Raw genomic sequence first — 12,172 nt, forward strand, 5'->3', positions numbered from 1 at the left:
CCCACTACAGAGGCAGTAGTAATTTTTCTGTGCTCACATTGCAACGCGTGACAAAGTACGCATAGGATAAAGTGGGCACAGGTCGATTTTGTGGGGGCAGGGACGGGAGAGGAGGACAGGTGCCACAGAGGAACTGATTCTGGAGTCGTCTTGGGAGGACTTCACGGGACTCAGCCAAACGTGTTCAGTGAAGAAAGAGGGATGTCTACGACGACTCAGGGCATTTCCGGTGATGGAAGGGCAGCAGCCAAAGTGGGGAGAAGGAACCTACAGGCAGAGGCACTAAAGCTTCAGCTGCTCTCCTCCGTGCAGGGAGCTGGGGGGTGACAGGAGGCAGACCGCGGGCGAAGGGCCCACGTGCTCTACAGACAAAGGCACAATCAAAGGCCCAGCGTGGATCACTAGAGACCTTCAGGGCGCCCCCGCCCATCTAGATGCAAGGCCTGAAAGGCACTCTTGAGAACAGGCACTGATGCCTATCACGGTGTGAATAACCTCCACAGTGTTTGTTCTCTATCAACGGGCACCATTTACACCGGCAGAACCCATCCCCAACCCTCCACGTCAAATGAGGACACGTGGGATGGGTGGTCTTTTGCCCCGTTGTCAAAAGACTAAAGAAATCCACCCTCTGGCTGATGACAGGTCCCAGCACTGATCGGGAAAGGCGACTACCTGTAAGACAGGCCTCCGGAACATGGCTTCTCTGTTCTTTTCTTACAATCCAATGGCTCTTTCCCTAAAACACAAAAAGAAAGTTAAGGCCCTCTGCCAGCAAGAGCCCAAGTGCACTCCTTCCAAGTTCCTAATTGCATGACCGCCAGGCGCTGCACAGTGCAACCCTGACACGTCAACATCCCGCGTCCTCCGAGGTAAGTCACGGCGCTGGGCTCGGTCTGACGTCACGTCGAGCCCACCTAACTTCCTCTTCCCGTAAAAAATTCTAACTCTTGAGTTATTCTCGTTTCCAGCCTCCAGACTTCTCAAGTTTCATTAAAATGCCAGCTCCCCGAGGAGAGTTCCGTCTGAGTTACCCGCGGCCTGCCCCTGGAGCCCTGCCCAACACACGGTATGGCCTCAATAAAATCAAAGGAATGAAATCTGAAACCTGTTGCCGCAGAAACCCCTGCCTCCATCCCGGAGAGAGAAGACTCCGGGGGCCCTCTGCCCAGGCGACGGGAGGAGCGCGCGGTCCTGCACCAGAGCGAAGAGGGCCAGGTGCCGGCCCGCTCGGGACTCGCGCCCTGCCGCCTTGCTCACCTGAGCTCCCGGCCCCGACAGCACGAGCAGCGAAGGGACTCCTGGAGCACCGGGGCGCAGGCCCGTGCGCGAGAGCAGGAAGCGGAAGCAGAGGGAGCAGGCGTGCGGCGTAGAAATGCAGCCGGCAGGACCAGCGGGAAACACGGCCCCCGATTCGAGAGTTCCGGGAGCTTCCTTCCGGATGCGACGGGCTGAGTTTGGCGCGTTTATTTGGTGACATTCCTTACCCGGTCCAGGAGGGGGCGACGTGGGCGAAATCTAGGGTAGCTGAGCCCGGGCGAAAACCCGATGGGCTGGGCTTGCAAACCAAACAGCAGGCCAGTTGCCTAAACCCGTCGTGTTGACTAATTCATAGCTACCCTGCAGGACAGAGAACTGCCCCCATTGGATTTCCAAGGAGCTCTGGTCCCGTAATGGGTAAGATGTTTGGCTGTTAACCAGATCAGCGGTTCAAACCCACCAGCTGCTCCACGGAAAGAAGATGGGCCGATCTACTTCCTTAACAGCCTCAGAAACAATGGGGACTCACTGGGAGCTGGACGGCAGTGATATGTGTATGGAAGAAGAGCTCGTTCTCCCGCGAAGCGGCTGGTGGGTTGAACCACCGGCGTTTCAGTTAATAGCCGAGTGCACCAGCAGAGCTCGTCACCCGTTCTGTGCGAAACTGTAAAGGGCACCAAGATAGGGACAATCAAGATAAATAATATTTTAATGCAATATTTTTTAAAAGTTTAAATTAATGCCTAAAAATAAAAACACCCGTGAACAAAAAATAATAGTAATAATAATTTTTTAAATAATGACAGATTTGGTACCGGACTTGCTGAACTATATTTGAAGCCGAGGCCCGAGGAAATATGTGCATGCCTTAACAGGTTTTCAGAAATTTTTTTTCCGGAACATTAGTTAAAGGTGGCCCTGATGGCGCAGTAGTTAAGTGCTTGGCTGCTAACGGAAAAGTTGGTGGTTCGAACCCACTTATCAGCACACGACAACAAAGTAGTTGAAGAAACATTGAAAATTTGAAAAGTAGGTGTATTGAGACTCATGATGTTACAGGAAATGGACCCTATGAAACCCAAATGGGTTCTTGTCCTCTGGCGAGAAAGAATTGCTCGCAGAAACGGAGGCGGTTTATGGAGAACAAGCCTTTCATGAAGCTTCACAAGACTGCAGGGGGACACGTCAGCGTTTCCCAGTTGGTGGACAGCAATTACAGGGGACACAGGAGAAAGCCAGACAGCTGGCCCGTGGGTGGGATTGCTAGCTCCTGTTCTGGTCTCTGGATTGATGGGCATCTTCTTAACTACAGGTCAGAAGGGGGTCTGTCACCCAGTCTGCTGTGTTGACTCCTTAGGAGCTGCAACACATGGCCTGGGGCTTACGAACCTTTCCACTTGCAATTTTATAGGTTTTACCATTCCTATCAGTAGGGGTAACTTAAGTAATTTACCAAAGAATATGAGGGCACCTTCCATTCCTCATGCCTGTCCCTACCTCACTCTCAGCAGGGACAAGGTCATTTCCAAGGGGCTGAGGCCGGGCAGCAGCTTCTCTTCCATACATGAGCTCTCCCTACCTCCGTAACATTACTTGAAGCTTATTTTTTTTTTTATCAAAACAGAATTTATTATAATTGTACTTTCTTATCAATAATATTTTCCAAATCTACTTCTTTGTTTAGCTTGCTTCCAAATGAGAGAATTGCTATGCCTGGCAGTGTTTTGTGACCACGTAGCATTCTTAAATAATTACCTTACACTTATTGACCTTGTCTTTATTTAAAATTGTGATATTTTGTTGATCATGGATTTGCATTCATTTTCAATGTTACCTGATTTTTAATTGTTGTTGTTGTTGTTATGTGCCGTCGAGTCAAACCCGACTCATAGCGACCCCTCCTTGGGTTTCCGAGGCAGTATCACTACGGAAGTAGGATTGCCCAACCTTCCTTCTGAGGAGTGGCTGGTGGGTTTGAACCTCCAGCCGTCTGGTTAGCAGGCAACTGTCTTAGCCACTATGCTACCAGAGCTGATTTTTAATTAAGTCTTTTAAATATCAAAGTATCCTCAATCCTGGCCTTGATGGAGGCAGGAGCCCTGGGGCCAGTGGAATCCTGGCTGCAGGGGTCTCCCTGACTATTTTCATCTCCGTTCCCTCCAGCTCAGCCAATGAACTGCGCCTTCACACCCTTCAATGGCCCACTCTCGCCCTTAAAGTCTAAACTACTTAACAAGGTGGGCAAAGTACATCTTCATCCTCTGAAGGCCCAGCTCCCGAGCTGGCATGTTTCTAGGAGCTTCGTGCCAATAATCATGGAGTCCCTGAGTGCCATGAACAGTGAAGGGCTCGGCTAGTAACTGAAAAGTTGGCGCTTAGAACCCCCCCAGAACTGCCTTGGAAGGCAGCCTGGCGATCTGCTTCCCAAAATCACAACCTCGAAAACCCTCTGCACCAGAATCAACTCGATAACTGATAACACGGCCGTTTTCCTTCTACCTTCACAATGTTCACTTCCTGAAACACACCGTGTTGAACTGCCTTCAGGTTTCCACACAGGATTGGTGTATTCCTCATCTCTTCCTCTCTGTTACCACTGCCGCTGCCCTCCAACGATTTCCTGTTTGAACATACTATTTGCATAGAATGGAATATTATGTAGCCATAAAGAGAAATGTAATTCTGATGCATTCTACCACATGGCTGAGCCTTGAAACAGTATGCCACATGAAAGAAACCAGACCCAGAGGACAAATATTGTATGATCCCACCTCTATGGAACACCCAGAATAGCAAATGCATGGAGTGTAGTGTTTAGCATTTACTAGGGGCTGGGGCGTTCTTGCTTCAGGATGCTGGGCTTCTATTTGGAGTGAAGTAAAACGTTCAGAAATAAATGGAGTAATGGTCGCAAACATGACTGTAATTGACATTACTGAATTGTACACTGAAATGATTAAAGTTACATTTTATTATTATATATATTTTACCACAATAAATTTTTTAAAAAAATCGTACTTCCTCTCAGCTGTCAAGTCAAATGAAAACTACATCCAGCCTCTCCTGCAAAGCTAGTGTCCCTCTTCCACCCTCCTTGTTTTGTTAAGGGTACCAGCACCTCCCAGACTTGACCTTTGGAATCGCCTTTAAATCTGCTCCCTGATCACCCACATCCATTCAGCCATATCTAACCACTCGACCCTGAAAAGCCTTTCTCCGTTGTACCACTTGTCCCTCCCTGTCTTCCTTTCTATTCACAAATACTTGCAGCTGTGGGAAAAGTTGTTTTTTAAAAAAAGCACCACGCAACTTGAAAACAGACAGCTTGTGGGGAACGCTGTGACTTTATAAGTAACCTCTTGATGGAGTCGGGCTGATCTGAACTGTCACCAGAATTGGCCAGTGCTGCTACTTTAATTGTTTTCTCCTTCGGCAAAGAACAGCATGCTGAAAGGTTGCAGTGTGAGGTCCCACAGGGCTGAGTAAGGCATTTTCCTGTATCATCCAATTTTGTTTGCCCACCCCCAGTGCCATAAGCCTTCGGCCTGGCTTTGCCCGCCCCGCCCCCATGCTCCACATCCAGAAGCCCCCCCATCTTTTGCAGACAAGGAGTCCTTCCTTCCTCTGTTCCCTGTTACATTATCTTTGCACACTCAGTCTACCTTGCACTATCATTTAAACCATCACCAAGGTGCCCCTCTCACCCATTGACAGTGAGCTCCTAGAGGATGGGGACATCGTTGTGAGCATCCAGTCAGCAGTACCCTTTAAAACAGGGACAGGTTTTAGAAGGCCCAGGTCACAGGCCAGAGCGGCGAGTCGGCCCCGACTCAGTGACCCCTCCTTGGGTTTCCGGGGCGGTATCACTGCAGAAGTAGATTGCCCAACCTTCCTTCCGAGGAGTGGCTGGTGGGTTTGAACCGCCAGCCTTCTGGTTAGCAGTCAAGTGCCTTAGGCACTATGCCACCAGGGATCCTGAGCAAAGAAATAGGGAGGAAAAATAGAGATAACCCAGAAGGATACTCAGATGCGCCTGAAATTAGACGGGCAAACAAAGAGTCAAAGGCCTGGACGAGTGGTTCCAGTTTGTTTGGTATTAGGCATTCCCTGTCAAGAAGCTGTCATATGCATTTTGATGAGGAAGTCCTGGAATCTTCCACCTCCTCTCTCTCTCTCTCTCTCTCTCTCTTCCCATCTCTCTCTCTTTCTCTCTCTCTGCGCACACACACACACACACACTTACAGATTTTCTGCAGTTCATCCATGGGCCCAGAAGTGACACTGCCTTGGCAACCCAAGGAGGGGTCGCTATGAGTCAGGTCCAACTCGACGGCACATAACAACAACAACATGATTCATGTAGGTGAAAAAGCTTCATTGTTCAGACAGAAATGCTAACATTGGTGTTTCAATGTTAGCTTTTCCACAGCTTGAGATAAATGGCTTCTACCTTTGGTACCCACCACCCGCCTGTCAGCGTGTCGCGCTGTGGTAGCTGGGGTGTGGGTGGGAGGCTGCAGGCCATGCCGCAGGTATTTCAGACACCAGCCAGGCCTCCCACGGTGCCCGGGTTTCAGCAGAGCTTCCACACTGACACACACTGGGAGGAAAGACCTGCCCATCTGCTTCTGGACGTCAGTCGGTGGAAACCCCCTGGATCCCAACAGAACTTTGTCTGTGGGAAGGTGAGCCCCCAAGTTGGGAAGCACTCAGACTACACAGTGACTGCGACAGAGGACTGAGGCAGACCATGGCGGGGAAGACGTGTGTGTTCCGGGGAGCATGGCGTCGCCGCGAGCTGGAGCCCACTCCGCGGCAGCCGGCCTCAGTCGATGGGTGTGTGTCAGAGCCAAGACCAGCAGAGCTCAGGGGCCACTGCTTCAGCTCCAAGTGTCCGGACTGTCTGTGGGCACATTGTCAGCACTGTGTTCGTGTTGAAGATACAGCCCCAGGAACGGAACTGCTCACCCCAAAGTGTTTAAAGGGCTCAGGGGTACCGACCTCATGACGTTAATGATCCTGATAACACGAGGGTTATGTCGTGGTCTCAGTGCAGCACCAGAACTTCCTGCCTGAGAAAGGAGCTTCCTCCTGAGGCGAGGGGTAGAGTTCACCTGGAGGAGAGCCAAACTAACCCCACTGCCAGCCAGGCCATTCTGACGCATAGTGTCCCTGCAGGGCCCACTGCCCCACAGGGCTTCCAAGGCTGTGAATCTTTACGGAAGCAGACGGCCTCATCTTTGTCCTGCAGATTGCCAGTGGGTTAGAACTGCCGACCTTTTGCTTAGCAGCCAATGCTTGAACCCCTGTGCCACCAGAACCTCTTTTCACCTGGAGTAGACGTGACAAACTGCAACACCAGTGAAGACCCAGTCCCTCTCACACTGAAGAGTGACTAGGCAGCTCCAGGCTGTTTGGGCGATGTCCTGCTACTATGAGTCCTACAGAGAGAGAGAGAAGCCAATCACCTGGCACCAGATCCTCTCCGGGGATAGGGCAAGCTTTGATGAACACAGCAGACAAGGGACTGTGGGTGGCACTAGTGGTAGTTATCAATGCAAGGAAGATGGGGCAATCTACTTCCATAGTGATCCTGCCTCGGAAACCCAAGGAGGGGTCGCTATGAGTCGGGTCCGACTCTACGGCAAACAACAACAGCAACAACAAGATGACAAGTATAACCAGTGAATTATGGTCTGGACATTGTGTCGCTTAATATACTTGTCTATACTTGTCCTAAACTGTGGTCGGTCTTGCATTATATAGCAAGGGGCATGGCCTGGTGTGCAAGAGAGTAGGGAGGGGGTGGCCAGAGATAAATGTTAACACCTTGAATAAAGACTTAGTTACACAGAAATAGAAACGGACTATCAGGGCTCTGTACCCCACTTAACTGCATGAAAAGGATTCCAAGGTGGAGCAAAGGATGGGTGAGGATTTAGTCCATGAAAACTCCTTAGTTAGCTTTTAAAGGTGAAGGGAAAGAAAATAAGGGAGCAGGAAAAAAAAAAAAAACATTGACAGGTTGTCATCATAAAGTGACTCGGGTAGGTAGACAGACAAGTAGGTAGAGGATGCACAGATAGATGGACAGGTAGGTAGGTAAGTAGCTAAGTAGATGATAGGGAGTGAGAGAGGAGAGAGGGAGGGAGGTGGGACGGGAGGTAGACAGATGATAGGTAAATGATAGATGGTAGGTAGGTAGGTAGGTACATTGATAGGTAGACAGATGATCTGTCACCAAGTCACCTTCAACTCATGGCAACCTTATATACAACAGAACACAATTCATCTTCCGAGTTACTGGCGTGTTCCAGTCCATCCTGTGGCTGTTGGGCCAGTGCATCTCACCAAGGGTCTCCCTCACCTTCTCTGACCCTCTGACCTCCCCAAACAGGATGTCCTCTCCAGCCATTGATCCCTGCTGGTGACATGTCCTAAGCAAGTGAGTCAGAGAGTGTTCCACTGAAATATGTAAGCTTTTCATTGGCTTATCTGGAGGCCCATCAGGCCTTCCTCCTCATCTTAGCCTGGGAGCCCTGGTGAGATGCACCTACCTGGTGGCTGACACCTGAAATGCCAGTGGCACAGCTTCCAACATCACAGCCACACACAGGCCACCACCGTGTGACACATGGACAGACAGGTGGTGAAAGACACAAGGAGAAGCTTCCAAATGCCTTTACAAGCAACGTTATTTTATTCCATAGTCTAACCATTACTGCCTTTCTGGTCTATAGAGCTGGACCTTGCAGTCAAGACAGGCTACAACACACCTGCTGAATTTTCTCACCCATCTACTGAAGAAGTGTTTTCCAACATCAGCTTCTCATTCTTTGTTAGCCACACATTGCCAAGAAGAGTACTTTACCAGTTATCTGGCTTTGGAAAAAGATAAAAACCTTTATTTACAAATGTTCTATTCCTTTAAAAATATATACAGACTAAAATACTTGAATAAAATATCACAGGAAACAAAGAAAAATTCTGACCCTAAGATCAAGAGAAATTGGTGACACCCAGAAAAATCAAAACCAGTCGTAACAGCTACAAGAGGATCAGGGCAAATAGATTGGGGGACGACAGCCACGTCAAATTTCCCTGAATCGTCAAATTTCACAGCTCTGAGTGGGTTTTTTCCACAGGTCAACAGCAGCACATAAATGTTCATGTTATAGGTAGTCTTCCTTCTATCCCCCTCATGGAATGTTGAAGCCATTTATTTAATAAATACAGTATCACAGAAAGGGATTGTCTCCACCCAGAAAATATGCAGGAGAAATATTTGGACAAAGTAGCTGAGAATTCTCTCTTAGGAACACAACCAGCGCTGTTGAAACCCAAGCTCATTTCCTTGTGAGCTATCACCTCAATTCAAAACCAAGTTTTCCTGCTTTCTATGGATGGCAAGAATCTCTGGGCTCCTTGGTAGGGAATTGGCAAAAGGTAACCTCTTGGTCCATAGACCCCATGGAGAGCTGCTTCCCTTTCTCCTTTTGGTTCAGAGGCCCGTGGTTTGCCTTTGGACATCAACAAACGCGAGAAGTGAATAAACTGTCCAAAGGTAGTGCTGGGAATGTAACAGCAGAGAAGAGAAATGGCTACCAATGACTGGGTTGGGGACAAATACTCAGCAGAAGCCTTGACAGCTTTAGGATCTTGGCTGAAAATGCCCAAGTAGGAGTGGCTTTAGACATTTTAGGGCATTCAAGTTGGTTAGTATCTCTCCATTTCATCAGAGGCAGGTTGGGATAGTTGATAGCGATTTCCCGAAGCTATGGAGTTGAAGGATGGCTCATGTGAATGAACTCTTATGGGAACGGGAAAAGGGAACATGGAACAGTGTCCCCTCAGCACCTCCCACCGGTGAAGCTCGAAGACCTTGTGCTCCTTCCTCCCACCAGGCGTTTGGTGCTTCCTGTTCCTGAGGGGGCACCCGGGTCCCCAGGGCCACCAGGGTGACTCTCTTCCTTGGGGGACAGGGTCTGCTGCACTTCTCTCAGCTCCCTGGCAACAAACGACAGGGGGGACCATAGGTTACTTAATCCACAATGGAAGATAATATTGATGATCAAAATGAGCATGAAAACAGAGTTTTCATTTTATTTCAGGATTTACAAAAACAAGCCTGAGCTTGAATGGAAAATTCCATTCCCATGATTTTTTTTTCAAAGCTGACATCCTCATGCCACAGAGCACAGCAGATTCAGTTTTCCAAAACCTACTGATGGTGGCATCAATGGTCTTTAACATGCAAGACATCGAGTGAACAGCTCTCTCTACAGGCTATGTATGAAGATACAGGGGTTGGCAAACCACAGCCAAACCCACCCCACCGCTTGTTTTTGTGACTCAGGCTTTCCTGTAGCACCAAACCAAGAAAACCAAGCCAGTTGCCATGGCGCTGACTCCCACGCACGGCACCACCACGGGTGCAGAGCAGAACCACCCTCCATGGGGTCTGCAGGGCTGTGACTGTGGACAAGCAGGTTACCAGGCCTTTGGCCTGAGGCTGGGAGTTCAGCACTCAACCGTCTGCACAGCCCAGGACTCCACGCCAGAACACGGCCATGCCCAGTTGTTTACGTACCGTCTAGGGCTGCTTTCAAGGAACCCTGGGGGCACAATGGTTAAAGTCCTTGGAAGGGGAGCAGTTCAAACCCACCAGCAGCTATGCCGGACAAAAGGCCTGGCAACCCGGTCCTATAAGGATCACAGCCTCGGAGACCCTAGGGAGTGGTTCCGCTCTGTCCTAAGGGGTTGCTGTAGGGTCAGAATCGATGCCATGGCAACGATGATTACTTTTTTTAGGGCTGTTTTCACACTGCAACAGCAGAGCTGAGTAGTAACAACACAGACCATGGGGCCCACAAAGCCTAAAACATTTACCATCTCACCCTTTATAGAAAAAGCTGGCCAACCTCTGGTCTGAAAAATTGCAAGAGGACACCGTCCCCCTCTGTGTGAGTCTGTGTGAAGGGGTCCATCCTGGCGACAGCTCATGATAGTCAAGCCCCCATAGCTGACTTCACAGAAGGCACACGCACCGTAAGCGAAACTTCTAGTCTCATGAACTATAGATACAGCTATCTGTCTAGCTATCGAAGGAGCCCTCATGGCACAGTGGTTAGGCACTTGGCTGCTAACCGAAAGGTCAGTGGTTTGAAGCCACCAGCTGCTTTGTGGGAAAAAGAAGTGGTGGTCTGCTTCTATAAAATTACAGCTGAGGAAACCCTATGGGGCAGTTTTACTTTGTCCTACAGGGCTGCTATGAGTCAGAATCAACTTGATAGCAACTTGTGTGTGTGTGTCTATGTCTTCGTGGGAAAATGGAATTCAAAACCAGAGCAAAAGCATTAATTATGTATTAGGAAGAAACACCTTACTAAAGGCTAGGACTCTCCACAACTTATTACCAGGGCATTATTTTGGGGGCTTTTTAACATGGATTGTGAATCCAAGAGAACTTAGACTTTAAAGTTTATTTTGGGCAAAAACCATTATATATGTGTGTGTGTGTGTGTGTGTGTATATATATATAATCTTTCTCTCTCTAGGTAAATATGTATATATGTGTGCACACACATGCACACATATATGGAGCTCTGGTAGCATAATGCCTACAGCACTTGACTGCTAACCAGAAGGCTGGTGGTTCAAACCAACCAGCCACACCTCAGAAGGAAGGTTGGGCAATCTACTTCCGTAGTGATATTGCCTCAGAAACCCAAGGAGAGGTCACTATGAGTTGAGTCTGACTCGACAGCACATAACAACAATATACATATATATATTTCAACAGTGCATAATGCACACAGTAATCACTTTAAAATGTCTTCAGAATTCTATTCAAACACCACTGCCTGGCCTGTTCCCCAAGCCCACCCCATCTAATTAATTCCCTTTGTTCCATGAATGAACAGATTGATAAATAAGTGCACACATGAACAGAAGCCTACATGGTTAGAGGCTGAACTGATTTTTGCTTAGAAAATACCTCTTCCTCCACTGTATCAGGACAGTGTGTCTGCCTACTCACCCTGACACTCAGTGGGTTTCTCAGGTAGGTTTCTGCCACGTCACCGACAGGCCTCCCACATTACATGATCACCCAGCAGTCCCCCGGGAGCCCGCTGTCGCTCAGACTCCTACAAGTCTTCCTCACCATTTCTATGTCCCTGTATTCCTCACTTATGCTTTTTTTTTTTTTTTTTGCATGAACAGGAATTCTCTCTCTCAAGCAGCCCAGTCAGCCAGCCTCCCAGCCCAGTGCCCCACAAAGGACCTCAAGTTGCCGTCTACCTTGTGGGCAGGGGTCTAGGTATTAGAATGTTGGGCTCCACTTGAGTCCATATTGGAGACACACCAGACCGGGCACAGCAGTGTGGGTGGGAGGCATGGATTCTCACTTGACTCCACGCCTAGTGTCTACCTTGTGAGTGCGGCTGTCTTGACCTTTTCCATGGCCAGCTGCTGCTGGAGTGCTTCTGCCCTCCCCCGGGAGGGACAGAGAACTCGGCACAGGGTCGCTGCAGACGGTCTCTTCTTTGGATCAGGGTGGATCATGTTCTGATGATGCAGGCCCAGAAGGAAGGAGAGAGAAGTTTCACTCCCGGGAACCCACCCAAGCCGCCTCCATCCCAGCTTCCCCCACGTTTGCTGCGGAACTCTCCCTCTGCTCTGTGGGGGGGTGAGCGAGAGCGTGGCCCCTGGGACAGGAGGCTCACCCCTGCCCGGTAGCATCAGCCGTACTCCCCTTGGCTCATCTTTAAGCATCGCGGAGAAGGCTGGCTGATTACCTAGCCTAATCCCTTGCAATGTGAGAGAGGAAGAAACATAGGCCTTAAGATCAAAAGTGACTGGCAGAGCCAAGACCAAACCCTCGTTACCCAACTCTGAGTCCAGCCCTCTT

General features: G+C 49.3%; 1 protein-coding gene across 1 annotated transcript in view; it reads right to left on the reverse strand.

Moving 5' to 3' along the window:
- Positions 1 to 282: 282 nt before the first annotated feature.
- The window catches only part of WEE2 (WEE2 oocyte meiosis inhibiting kinase), a 36,299-nt gene continuing 24,409 nt past the window's right edge, over positions 283 to 12,172 (reverse strand). The window contains exons 10-13 of the mRNA XM_007952779.1: positions 11,693 to 11,829; positions 9,125 to 9,267; positions 1,131 to 1,451; positions 283 to 362 (exon numbers count right to left, since the gene is read on the reverse strand). Coding sequence (XP_007950970.1) covers positions 283 to 362; positions 1,131 to 1,451; positions 9,125 to 9,267; positions 11,693 to 11,829 — 681 coding nt within the window. The remainder of the gene's footprint in view (positions 363 to 1,130; positions 1,452 to 9,124; positions 9,268 to 11,692; positions 11,830 to 12,172) is intronic.

Source organism: Orycteropus afer, unplaced genomic scaffold (assembly GCF_000298275.1).
Source record: "Orycteropus afer afer isolate SDZICR_OR568_19922 unplaced genomic scaffold, OryAfe1.0 scaffold00358, whole genome shotgun sequence".
NCBI classification, from domain to species: domain Eukaryota; kingdom Metazoa; phylum Chordata; class Mammalia; order Tubulidentata; family Orycteropodidae; genus Orycteropus; species Orycteropus afer.